Source organism: Microtus oregoni, unplaced genomic scaffold, assembly GCF_018167655.1.
Source record: "Microtus oregoni isolate MIOR12 unplaced genomic scaffold, Mior012 000004F_ref0000308, whole genome shotgun sequence".
NCBI lineage: Eukaryota > Metazoa > Chordata > Mammalia > Rodentia > Cricetidae > Microtus > Microtus oregoni.
The window spans coordinates 65,660,749-65,675,010 of NW_024543063.1; the positions used below are offsets into that span (position 1 = coordinate 65,660,749).

The window sequence follows — 14,262 nt, forward strand, 5'->3', positions numbered from 1 at the left end:
ATATAAGGCTTGAGGCCAAACAAGTCACCCAAGTGTGCTTGCTTTAGTTGTAAGAAAAGGTCATTTCACTCTTTAAAGGCCTAGAAAGGAGGTTGCCACCAAGCCTGATTCTGAATCATGGTGGAAATTGAGAACTCACTCCTTTTAGGTGTCTTCTGCCCCCTACACATGCACCGTAGTCTATGTGCGCACACACACACACACACTAAACACACGTTCACAGGCAGGTGAGAGCTGAGCAGGTAAAGATGCTTGCTGTAAAGCAACCTGAGTTCGTTCCTGGGACCCATTTGGTGGAAAGTAAAAACTGACTTCAGCAGGTTGTCTTTTGACCTCCACACATGTGTTTGGCACACACATACAATAAAACAATATTCGCCCTGCCATCAATCCATAAGGAAAATGACTCACTCAGAAGGGAAGAAGTAATAGAAGGTGTGATGCTTAGATTACTTCTCTCCTACTGTTACCACTGTGCAGGTTTCAAAAGGAAAAAACCTAGAAATCTTTGTGCAGAGTCTTTCTGAAGAATTATCTAGATCAGGCTGGCCTGTGGGAATATCTGCCTTGATTTCTAAAGGCAGCAGGAAGACTCGCACCTTGGAAGCAGCAACAGAGTCTAGGTGGGGATGGCCTGAACAGCACGAGAGGAGAAAGCTAGCTGTGCAGGAGCAAGAAGGGTGTGCTTATTCTCTATGCGCTAGACTGTGGTGGGATGGGACTTGTTGGGTGACTTCATGCCTTAACAGTTCCCAAATGATAGACTGTAATTGGAATAACAGCTAAATAAACCCCTTTCTCTACCAAGAGGCTTTTTGTCAGGATGTTTTATCACAGAAACATATATAAAACTAAAACAACTCCCTTCATCAGAGCTGCTGTCACTACCTGGAATAGACCCTTAACATCCAGCCTGTTGCTGGGTGTGATAGTGAACACTTTTAGTCCCAGCACTTGGGAGGCAAAGGCAGAAGCAGAGAAAGAGACAGGCAGATCTCTGTGAGTTCAAGGCCAGCCTGGATTACAGAGTGAGTTCTGGGACAACTAAGGCTATGTAGCAGGTTTTTTCAGAACGCCAACTCCCAAATAATGAAATGGAGACATTATTAGTTATGAAAGTTCAGCCTTATCTTGTTCTTGCCCCACTAGCTCTTATAACTTAAATTAACCTGTTTCTCTTCATCTGTGTTTTGCCTCAGGGCCCTTTCCCTTTCTTTCATTATGAATGTTCTACTTTTACTGCTTCCTCCCTGCCTTGCTAACTGGAGGCTGCCCAGGGTCTCCCTCTCTTTCTCCCTGGTTCTCTCTCCTTTCCTCTCTTGAGCCTAGATTCCCCCTCCTATTTGTTCTCCCTTCCCGCCAAGCCCTCCACTGCCTAGCTATTAGCCACCAGCTTTTTATTAGACCAATCAGGTGCCTTATGCAGGCAAAGCAACATATCTTTATATTATTAAACAAATACCACATAAACAAATGCAGCACACCTTTACATAGTTCAACAAATGCAACATAAGCAATGGTAACATATCTTTGTCTAGTTAAACAAATATTCTACACTGAGCTACAAAGAGACTGTCTCGAAACAAGCAAGCAAGCAACCAAACAACAATAGAAAGATACAGCCTGTTGACCTTCCCTCTTAGGAGGAGGGTTATTCAACCTCAACTGAGATCTCTGTCTCTCCATTCTACATCTCCTTCACATATGTTTTAAGCACGACCTACATGCATGTGGTTTGTGGCCTAGGCTGATGGTAGAGTCTGTAGTGTTGAAGGTTAACTCAAGAGGAGATTCCATCTCGGCAACCATTGGGAAGCTAAGGTGATGTAATTTTTGGTGGTATGGCTGCTTTGGAGTCATCTGTGCTGTATAAGTAACCCTTCATCCATGTAGGCAAGAATAAGAAACTCATAGGTTTGCCAAGTTGGATTTGGTAGAACTGTACTTTGTTCTGTTGTTTATGCCCTTTCTGGGGCAACAGGTGTTTGTTCGCATCTCACCATGAAAAGTTCACAGAACGTATGGTAACCGACATTAATCTAGCTATAGCATCCAGTATCTGAATCAATTCCTCATACTCCGTGTAGATTATAGTAATACATTCCACTTCCCTACTCCAAAAAGATAGAGGGCTCAAGAAAGGTTATGATAATAAAATTACTTGAAACCCCAATATATATGTGGTACAGACAATGCTGTCCAGGACTATTCTCTGAGTCATTAACTATCACCACCTTCATGAGTTCAGCTGTGCCGGCTTACAAAAGATCATCACAGCCAGGCTTGCTGACTGTTGACAGCCCATCATTGGAGTAGGCACAAGAAGAGTCATGGGATCATCACCCAAACATCTGACTCCTGCCCTACCAGTTAGTTCTATGAATTCTACCTTGATTGTGAATGGACTCAGAAAAGAGCTAGAGTATATAAGCTAGCAAGGACTCAGGAGAGGTTCCATCTATGTGGCCATGGGCGAATCACCACCCATGCTGGGTGCAGACCTCCCAGTGTGGCTGCTTTAAGGCCACATATACTACTGCCCATGACCCCTAACCCATGCACTATAAGTCATCCTAATAAGCCCACTGATTCTCCAGAGTAAACTTCAGTGCAGTAGTTCAGTTTGTCATTAGAACTCTAGAAAAAGATGTAGGCATTGTTTATGTCTCCTGCATGGAAGCAATTTTAGTAAGATAAAAATTCAAAATAATTCAACCCCCCATTTATTTTAATGGTTTACATTAATAATACCTATGGAAAGTAATGTTAGTTCCTTATAATTTGAAGGATTTCAAATAGTTTAAGTTAAACTCAAGCTCTATTTAAAAGAAAACACAATTATGGTACCTACTTGGTAAAAGTGAATAATATTTAGAAAGGGCCAGTACCCACTGGCTACTCATACCACAGAGGGAGGGAGAAGGTTTACGTCATCATGTCACTGCCTTCCATCTGATGACAATTCCAAATTACGTCTGTCAGCTTGTTTAGCAAACACACGAAATTCATGACTCTTACAATATTTTAAAGAGAAACGTTGACCTTTTAAAGATTTAGCATTAATGAAGGGATACTTAGAAAGTGAACAGTACTATCACATTTCAAAAAAAAGTAACCATAATTATATCAATTTAACGTATGTCTTGCCAGTTTAATTCCATCAATCCAAAGTACAACATATGACATTTTTTTAGCATCTTGACAATCTTTGCAAAGATTATCTACAAAATTAGATCTGAGTAAATCGGTGGTGCTTTTGTTGAATGCCTCCCTTTCAGCTAAAATAAGTACACTTTTTTCTGCCAACTAAAGATACTGCTATATTCTGTTGGCAAAATATAATAGTTTTTTAAAGTTATGAATTCAAAGACAGATCTTAGAAAGATCTGTTATCACATTTGAATTTTTTTTCAAGTGGAAGTTAAAACAATATATTCATATGATCATGACATACAAACCACTAAGAGATCACTGCTGTGCATCTCTGCCCAAGTGAAGAAGCCATAAGCACATTGTAAGGGCACGGTCTAATAGGAGAGGGGAAACATTAATACCTGGAGGACCAGTACCCCAAGTACTTTTGTACTCTGTTTCACTTTCCTCACAGGAACTGTACGAAGCAGGTATGACTGGGATTCATACTTTACAGATAAAAACAACAACAACAACAAACAAAACAGAAGCATGTGGAAGTCAGCTTATCTAAATGCAGCTGGTAAAATTAGAAGCCAGCGCATCAACCTGTTGATTGTCCTGAAAAGAGCTGATCCAGTAACTCCACATCTGACAACCTCAGAAGAGAATGTTTACAAGTATCACCGTTGGCCCTGTGAGCTAACTTGTATTTGGAAGGGTTTCCACTATTCTCTCCTAAGAGTGACGTGCATGTGTAAAATTGATGTGGTTTAGGCCACACCAAATTTTCTCTTAGGAGTCTGGAATTTGGGTGTTAGGTAGAGGGTACCTACACTAATAAAAATCTTGAGGGAAAAAGAGCTTGGCATACAGCATCTTACATGTGCTGTTCTGGGAAGCCACCAACTATGACCTTGATGAGTCCTGTGAGAATCATTACACCTGATGTCATCTTAGAAACACAAGTATATATGTGGACATGGTGTCAGGAGTTAGGGACTCAACATAATAGGTAAGTAAAGGGAACAGTGTATTATAAAAATTTAGAAATTTACAGTTTAGACAAACCATGCTAGGAGTATTGTTTCTTTCATTTCCATATAACATCAGAAGGCTCTGTTTGCTAACGCTGTAATTCCTGGCCTCTTTGCATGCAAATGAATGAGACATTATACTTTTAAAATTCCCCTTTGCCACACCAATCCACACATCCAAAATTAAGGTTGACAAGGATATTCTTTAAATAATAAGTAGTTTAGAACTAGCTATATTTGTTAGCTTCCCAAGAATCTGGATCTTTATCACAGAGAAAAACAAATCAGGAGCACAAATTCAAGTCTAAATTATAATTTTCAATCATCTCTCACTGAAGCAGCTACCTCAGTTTCAGGATTTCAAAGGCTTGGGCTGGGAAGGGAGAGGCTGATTTAAACTCCACCGACTGTCTAGGAAGTGGTTTTACCTTTTTCAAAGTACATTCTTCACAAGATTCTATTGCAGTGCTGGTTAAATTAATCCTTTAGAACGATATGAGAATTTCAGTGCACACGCTTTACCTTATCAGCCTGACGCATATAGCAGTAGAGAATTCCTCTCATACATTTTATAGCAGAGTGCTCCAGCTCATGGGTCCTTCCCTTGTCATCATCAATGCGCCTGGGTGAGAGAGATAACCCAGGAAACAAATTGGAATTGCATTTGAAAAGGGAGTAGAGCTTTTGATAATTAAGTATTTAACTACTGACTAATCCTGTGTTCTGGTGACATCTACTAATTCTGCCAGTGAAGTTTCATCTTCCCAGCAGATGTAGAAATGCTGCAATTTAAAAAAAATCCTCACAGTAAAACTTGTGCAGCTTTTTCCTTACTTTATGGGAGTGAGTCAATTCTTTTTAAACGGGAATTTTCTACAATGATCTAGCTAAAATTTAAAGCTTATTTCTACATTAGAAAAAAAATCGCCCACAATTATTTTAAATTCACTGTTACAAAATGCAGACAAGCTATCTCTTTATGATATGTACTTCCCGGTTGGATTCAAAGGAGCAGAAATGAAGGTAGACATAAGCTTTCTTTGCTGTGCCCCAGGGAATACAACAGTTCTTAAAGAGGCGCTCGACTAAACACATACCCAATGATACATATGGTATATTCTTTTTTTTTTTGGTTTTTTTTTTTTTTTTTTTTTTTTTTGGTTTTTTTTTCGAGACAGGGTTTCTCTGTGGTTTTGGAGCCTGTCCTGGAACTAGCTCTTGTAGACCAGGCTGGTCTCGAACTCACAGAGATCCGCCTGCCTCTGCCTCCCGAGTGCTGGGATTAAAGGCGTGCGCCACCACCGCCCGGCCATATGGTATATTCTGCCATCAGTTTTAATTTAAAAATGAATTGATCATATTTTACTTCTCTTGCCTTAAAAAAAAACCAAAAATCTAATCATAAAAGGTACAAGAAATAACCACTGCTAAAATAAGTAAGAATGATATGCTCGTTTCACCTAAATATCCACAGATCACTGCCACTTAATAAAAACTGCCCATGCCCACTTAATGAAGTTGCTAAATTCTGTTTCTGTCGCTATCATAGGCATGGGGGGAGGGGGGCCGGAATGTCAGAAAAGTAAATTACTCATGGTTGGCACATCTTAGAGCATATATGATGTAGGCATTTGTCCTGTACCCTATTTCTTCCCTGGTATCAGACACAGATTGATGGGAGACTCAATTCTCTTCTGAGGTCTTCGGGAAAGGCTACTGCCTGACTCTAGCCCCTCTGATATATACTCTTTTAAAACAATGTTCTGTTCCTGTGCTGTTTCAAAACTTTCAAAAGTGCAAAAACGTTAAAAGTGGTTTACAATATAAACCACATATTCTTTACCTAGATTGACCAGCTATTAACATTATCTTGTCTTGTATTCCATATCTAAGTATAAATTTTATTCTATTTGAAGGCATTAGAAGCATCTCTAGGAAAAAAAGCCATTCTCTTACATAACCATAAACAGCATTAACTACAGTCAAGACACTTAAGGGTTGATGCTGTATTATATAATACACAGTCTATACTCGAATTTATCAAATGATCTTCAAAATATGCCCCTTTCAATGTCTTGGTTCTATAAACTGGTCTACTGGGAGCTATTAGAACAAACCAGCTCACCTGTACGCTAGTGCCAGAGCCCAGGCGCCTGCAGCACAGTACAGGCTCTCATGGACTTTGGACTTCTGATCTCCACCACATGTTTTAGTAGGAAAGAGCCCTGTCGTCGGACTTTGATACATCAGCATTGTTGATTTGACTACAAAACAAGAAGAAGAAAAAAAGACAGGGATGAATGCACAAGCAGTCCTTTCTCTCGGTTTCTTCTTCCTATTTCTTTTTGACAGTTTATTGTTTCTAAACTGAGCTTTAACATAAAACTTTCAAAGATGTTAAGCGACTTCAATTCACTCTGGCCTGGTGGAAACCCACACTGCATGAAGATGTCTCTATGGTTCTGGAGAAAGAACTCAACTAATTAGAGCACTAGAAGCTTGTCATTATTATGCTGGTTAATGTTAATAAATAATACAAATCTTATCAAAATAACATCAGATACAGGGGAGAAAATACTAACCAAAAAAATGACTATAATATTTTGGTCAAATTCAAACTAGAAAACTTAAGGCAAATGTACAATACATGATATCATTGACTTCCTAAGTCATAAGGCCAGTTCTTCTGCATTATGAAAACTAAATGATCAGCAATTTAGGGAGAAGAAAGAAGAAGAGCACAAAACGGACCAGAGCCCCGTGTTTCACAGATGACTGCTATTCACCAAGGTGTTCATTTACTCACTCAACTGTGCAGGTTAGGGATCTGTTGAAATTTCAGAAGTAAAATCCCATTTTTATATAGCAAGGACAGCAACAGGGAAATGATTGTGGACAAAGCAAGGGCTGAAATCAGTGCTTTGTTCTCGATGACAGAGTCCCAAACTAGGAAAACAGTCTACAGGACATTTTTACATTTCCTAAAAGAAACTTTATTTTTGTATAAACCACTGTTTTTCCCCCAAATACACTAAATCAATGTAATCTACATTACAATAACAATTTTTTTCTTTTTTCTATCTCTTTTCATGTAAACAATGTAACAGCATATATTAGTTATATATAATGGGTTCATTATGACATTTTGATGTATACAGATACTGCATTTTGATCATATTCACCATTACCTTTTTTCAACTCTCCTCCTCCTACTTAATGCCTCATTGGTGGTCCAATGAGTTTCATTCAAGTTGCTTACAAGAGTAAAGGTTTGCTTGCAGGAGTCTTGGCACCTTACCAGTGGATTATAACTGAAGAAAAATCTCTCCCTCCCCTATCAACCAAATAAAAATCCTCAGGCAAGGGTGGGGTTCCATAAGGCCCCTCTACTCCATGACAGGGGTAATGTGTGATTCCCCTGTGTACGCTGTGAAAACCACTGATTAATTAAAAAACTGCCTTGGCCTGTTGATAGGGCAGAACTTAGGAAGGGGGGGGGGACGACTAAGCTGAAGGCTGGGAGAAAGGTGGTGTCAGGGAGAAGCCATGTAGCCCTGCTAGAGACAGATGCTGGGAACCAGGTAAGCCACAGGCATGCGGTGATACACAGATTACTAGAAATGGGTTAAATTAAGATATAACTATTAGCCAATAAAAAGCTAGAGCTAATGGGCCATGCAGTATTTAACATAATATAGTTTCTGTGTGATTATTTAGGTTATGGGAGGCCAGGACAAACAAACAGTCTCTTACAACACAGGGTGTTATTAGGCTCAATCTCACACAGATTTTCTAAGTTCAAGAGCATCCATGTTGTGCTTAGAAGAAAGTTTTCCATTCTGCTCCCCAACAACTCCCCTTTTCCAGTTCTGACATTAACCCTTTTTTGTTTTTGTTGCTGTTTATTTGTTTCTTAATACAAGATCTTCTAGCAGCTAGTGTGGAATTCACAATCATCCTATCTCTACCTCCTGGATGCTGAGTTCAGGTCGAACCACCAAAGTCAGTATTGTTTTCTCAGACTAACAAATATTTCCCAGAACACTGATTATCTTTCTCATGGTAAAGAACTGGTCCCTACAGTGCAAAAGTAAATACTGGCTATTTCTTTTTAAACTACAATTAGTACTCTTTAGATTGTTATTACTGTAAAGATAAAAAAAAAGGACAATATAAGAATGCATGTCAGAATCTTGATGGAAAATAAGCTGAAATAAAGCTGATACGAGGTTGAAACAGAAAAAAAAACATGTTTGAGGAGGTGAATAAAATTTTATACTTCTTATCATAAGAGAACAATAAATAACACAAGAAGCAAGGTTGTTAAAAAAAAAGGCATTCTAATTCATGGTGTGATGAACAAAGGATTCCATTCATATATATCTCAAAGCTGCTTACTCACATTGAAAAACAAATTTGCCACATTGACCTTGGACAAACAAAACTTAAAATCAAACAAACCAACAGCCAAAATCCCCAGATGGCTGATACTGTTAATGGGAACAATTACCTGAGACTGACTCTTTAAGTTCGGTTGGTTCCTTAGAAACTAATACATATATGTAAATGGTCAAGGTAATACCCATATGAAACAAAAGGAAAACATACTCAAGTTCTAAAATCTATTAAGGTTGACGTGGTGGTGCACACCTTTAATCCCAGCACTGAAGAGGCAGAGACAGGCAGATCTGTCAGTTTAAGGTCAGCCTAGTCTACATAGAGAGTTCCAGGACAGCCAGAACTACACAAAGAGACGCTGTCTCAAAATACCAAAATAAAAAAAATAGAATCTATTAATACTTAGGAAGGTTAAAGTGACACAAAAGATATTGGTAACAAAATTATTCTTGGGCCAGATATTAGCTGTGGATTCCCTTTATGTCCTGTGGACATACAACTGGAATATATAGTACTTAAACAGTAAAATTACCCAATCTCCAAATTATAGAATAATTTCTCAACATAATATATGAAATATAACTATGGACCAGTGAACACTAGTTATAGTTAATTATGATTTCCTCAGGTGGTACTTACCAATTCTGTAATAATGATCCAATTTATCCCAAAGGGTTTCATTATCAGGTCTTGGAAGATTAATGCTTTTAAGAGGTTCATAAACAGAGCCTAAAAGAAAATTGAAAACATGAAATTAAGTAATTTGGACCTAGATAAACAATGAAATTTTCTAAATAAATGATGATGCAATAGCTAACAATATAATTTTCACTTCATTTCTGAACTACCCTATGCACTCCTCATAAAAATTTCAGGAAGAGAAGAGCAGAGAAGATTCCTCACAAGCACAGAGAAGCCCTAAATGCTATCCTGCCTTCAAAGAAACCATTCCATCCAGCAATGTGGTCTGTACCCCAAGCCTCATAACCTAGTACCCTTGACACTCTTGGAGTGGTCAGAAGCTCAATGATTTCTTATCAATGAGAAATAGATCTAACTTCGGGTCCTTAAGTCTAAATCACATTACTTATGTTAATACTTAGTACACAATATCTGTGGAATGACCACAGTTTACAAAGCTCCAACAATAAAGACAAATGCGCACACATCCCAAAGCCACCAAGCCCATACATAGTCAGCTATGCTTCAGTAGCTCACATGTCCCAGTCATCCACTATATATTCAGCTACATTTCATACTGGGATTTTTAAACTTCCATGTTCTCTTGCATTGCTATCTTGACTACAAGCAAAACTCACTGTTTCTCAGTCACAGAAACTATTCTAAGGCATCAGCAGAGCATGTTGCTCAAAAACTCCAGAATACACAGTAATCATGATGATTTGCCACAAAGTGAGTACAGAAAATTGAGCACTTGACTATGCATTTTCTTAGCTACTCCATGAAAGGAAGCCACCCGAGCCATAAGCCATCAGACTAAGTACCTATCTCCACGCTTGCTAAAAGCACTCAGAAATTATAACATCTCCGTCATAATAAATTCATCTCTAGATTCAGATAAAATGTTCCACAGAGTTAAAAAACCCAGTACAAAAATTAACTTACCACTTACCAAGGTTAGATAAACCATGCTGACATACATTAAAAGTCTATTTCTAAATAAAATTAAATAACTCATGATTATAAAATTACTATATCCAATATGTTAATTTACAACCAGACTAGGGCTGACAGATGTCTCAACAGTGCTTGCCAGCAAGTTTAACAACCTGAGTTTGCTCTATAGAATATTGGGAGGAAAAACCCATTAGTTGTCCTCTGACCTCCAGATGAGGCAGTATGGCATGCCTGCTACTTCCCACAAACAAACAAGTAGAAATTTGAAATAACATGCTCTGCATTAAGCCATTTTCTAATGAGTCCTAATAACGGTATCAACAGGAATAGCTCCGTAGTAAAGAATGGAGACCTCTGCAAACACACACTGATCTTCACAAGAACTTTCCTCCAGCTACACAGGAAACAACAGCCTAGTTCTATCCACTGCCATGGCTGAAAACCCGTATAAATGTAAGGAAAGCTTGTCAGCTGGGAAAGGACAATGAGGCCACTGTTAATTAGTAAGGAATTAAAATTTGGGAAACTATATATTCCTAGTGAAGTTCATCTAAGAGAGAAACAGCAAATGCAAATGACCACAGCTTTTAAGCATGAATGAGTACCCTAAAGACAGTGTTTTTTAGGGGAAAAGATTATAAGCATATAATAGTTTTCTTTTTACTTAAGTCTTTTTTACATTATATGTGAAAAGTAAAATTATCAAAATTTGAATATATATGGATCTGAGAAGTCCCCGCTGGTAAAGTAGTAGCCACATAAACATGAGGACCCAGCATGGGATCTTCAAGAACCCAGGTAAAAAGATGGGCGTGGCAGTGCAGGCACCTCTGCAGTCCCAGAGCTGGTGAGGCAGTGACAGGCAGGTCCTCACAGCTCACAGCCAGCCCATCTAGCTAAACTACTGAACTCCAACTTCAGTGAGAGAAACGGTCTCAAAAATTAAGATGAAGAGTAACAAAGAAGACATCTGATGACACCTGATGTCAACCTCTGGCCTTCACATCCACATGTACAGACATAAACACTTATAAACACAGAGAAAACATATAGACCCACACAAAGATGAATATGTACGTCTATGGCAATTACATAAAGGATGCAAGTGCATGTGAGTAGAAAATGAATATGCAAAACTGAAACCAGTGGCAGGTGGCTTCAGAGACAGTCCTGACTGATCACGGCTAATACCATTGCACTTACTACTAAACAGATTAAAATTACTGTCATATAATTTTTCTTTACAAAAAAAGCACAAATGAAGGTGCTTATTACCATTTGCCTTCATGTAAAGAAAAAAAAAGATAAAGAATTCTTTAGAAAATACAAATCTAGTTAAAGGTAAAACATTTAGCAAACACAGGTCCTCAGTTCAACCTGTAGGGCAGTGGAGGGGGACAAAGGGACACAGAGAAGGGAGAGAAAGAGAGGAAGAAGATAGAAGGGAGTAAGAGAGAAGAAAAGAGAGAAGAAGAGGAGGATGGAAAGAAAGACTGTTCAAAACAAAGCAGAAAAGTATAAAAGTCAAATCATTTATAAAATTTATTTATTTACTTATAGGATTTTCATTGCATCTTCTTGAAGTCTACACGTGTTTAAGCATTGTGACATTGCTAGTGTTATCTGGGAAGAGAGAACATCAATTTAAAAAATTAACCAGACCAGATAGGCCCATGGTAAGCACTTTTTAAAATAGCTCATTGTGCCATCCCTAGGATGGTGATCCTGGGTGCTATAAAGAAAGCAGACTGAGTAAGCCCTTAGGAGCAAGACAGTAATCAGGATTCTTCCATGGTTTCTGCTTCAGTTCCTGCCTCCAGGTACCTGCACTGCCCAAGTTCCTGTCCTGACTTTCATCACTGATGGACTGGCACCTCAAAGTATAAGGAAAAATAAACCTTTACTTCCCCATATTGCTTCTAGCCTTGGTGTTTTATCACAGAAATAGATACCCTAACTAAGAAAGAAACTGTTACTAGCAGGGGGGAATTGTTTTAAGAGACCTGACCAAGAGTTTTTGGAGGATTATGGTAGCAGCTGAACTTTGGGCTGGAAAAGCTATTGAGTACGAAGACTCAGTGGGCTGCTCAGAAGCGGAAGCTTGGAAGATGAGAATGTTAAAAGATAAACAGGCAATGAAGGTCTGGCATGTGACATTCCAAATAAAAGTTTGAGAGCTCTTTAAAGACTACTGGGGCCATTTATGAGATACACTGAATTATGGATCTATAGTTTCAGTCAGCTGGGAATGAAGAGTCAGTGTGTTAACAAGAAGCCAGCGACCTTTGCTTTGTGGGGACAACTCATTCTGGTCAGCAGGGGCTGAAGAATCAGCTGTGGTGAGAAGAGAACAGTATTATTGTTGGGAAATCTGGGACCATATCTTCAGCGTCAGCACACAGATATATGGGCCCCCTCCACTTCATCTCATGCTGGCAGCAGAACTCGGTAGTGTAAGAGTCACCCGGGTGGTGCTAGTTTTGAAGGCCTCAAGAGGCTATAGAGAACAGCTAAGGCTTGGCATTGTGTGGTATGGCTGCAGTCCCTCAAGATGGGCCGGGAGAGGCCAGTGGTGAAGGTACAGTCTCGGCTACAGTAAAAGGCCCAGAATTGAGAGGGTTATAGAGAGAAGTTGAAGCTTGGCACCACCTGGCAGGGTGAAAATTGCTGCAGAGAGCCCAGAAGTGACTATTGGTGAAAATACGGCCTCATTGCAGCAGGAGACTGCAGCATTTTGGAGATTCCAGTAGCACAGCCAAGCAAAGCAGCGCTGTGGAACACAACAGGCTTGAGACTACAAGACAAGTCGTGGTGTGTTGTGAGTGGCAAAGCCAGAAGGACGACTGCCCTTCGGAGGCCAAAGGAGCATGAATGAATCCCAGACAGAGGATACTAAATTATTTACACTGCTAGAGTTTAGTTTTGCTTTGTTTTATGAATGTGCCTTGATTCTTCCTTCTGGAAGTAAGCAAATATGCAACTGATTTTTGATTTTACAGGAACCCACAGTTAAGAAACTAAATTTTTGGAGACTGAAGGCACCCTAGCCAACTCAAGCAGGTGGTTCTAGCAGGCCCTTCTCCCTCATTCCCTCTGCTTTGAAAAACAAAACAAAAACAAAAAATATTACATTCCCAAAGCTAGCCACCAAGGTCTATCCCCTTATTTGACTACTTTTCCTCCTGAGGCTGACTACCAAGGTCCAGCAATCAAAAGCCCCTTTTGGCTCACCCAATTAGCATGCCCAATTAAAATGAAACACTTCACCCTAACACGGGATTTCCCATCTTTATTTTACAAACTGCCATTTGCCTATGTGCTACATCTGTCTCCTCTTTATCCAAAGGCAGTCCTTTGTCCCTATGGGACAAACATCCCTTCACCCTTTCCCTTGTCCCATTCCCCCTCTCCCTCATCCAGTATCACCACAGCATCTGAGCCCATTCCAACACAGACCTCCCCTTCTCCTCCTAAGAATGACACCTGCAAGGTCATTTGCTGCTGTTTTCTGCCTGAGTCAGAAAGTAGTTCACTATAACTATTTTTCCAAGCTTAATAAAGGATCTCTCTGTGAAAATGGGTGTTTGGGTGTGGTTTGTGCCTATCCGAGATCCCGGAGGAAGCCCCCACTATGGGATAGCCTTCAGAGACTGGAGTTTTACAGAGATTTGGAGGTTTAGAGAGACTGAATATTTTAGAGAGGCCCGAACTTTGAGTATTATAAAAAGACTGGACTTTTAAGGTGTTTGAATTTTAAAGACTGTGGGACTCTTAAAAACTTAGGATGTTCTACTTTGTCATATTAACATGTTATCTTGAGGACAAATGAGAAAAACATTCTAGTTGAACAGTGATGCATTTGAGTGGTCAAGATGACTAGGGGTCAGTTGTGCTGGTTAGATTTATGACAGCTGGCCCAAGCTGGAGTCATTTAGGAAGAGAAAACCTCAATTGAGAAAATGCCTTCAGGAGATTGGCCTGCAGTCCAGCCTCTGGTGGATTTCTTTAATTGTGATTGATGTGGGAGGACCCAGCCGGCTGTGAGTGATGCCATGTC

The 14,262-nt window shown here is 39.5% G+C and overlaps 1 protein-coding gene across 5 annotated transcripts in view; it reads right to left on the reverse strand.

Annotated features, from left to right (window-relative positions):
* Phkb (phosphorylase kinase regulatory subunit beta) overlaps positions 1–14,262 on the reverse strand; it is a 176,979-nt gene that overhangs the window by 135,463 nt on the left and 27,254 nt on the right. For all 5 annotated transcript variants that reach the window (XM_041649591.1, XM_041649589.1, XM_041649590.1 and 2 more), the window contains 3 exons: positions 9,207–9,296; positions 6,295–6,433; positions 4,692–4,791 (listed from right to left, as the gene is read on the reverse strand). In XM_041649591.1, coding sequence (XP_041505525.1) covers positions 4,692–4,791; positions 6,295–6,422 — 228 coding nt within the window. In that variant the 5' untranslated portion in view covers positions 6,423–6,433; positions 9,207–9,296. The remainder of the gene's footprint in view (positions 1–4,691; positions 4,792–6,294; positions 6,434–9,206; positions 9,297–14,262) is intronic.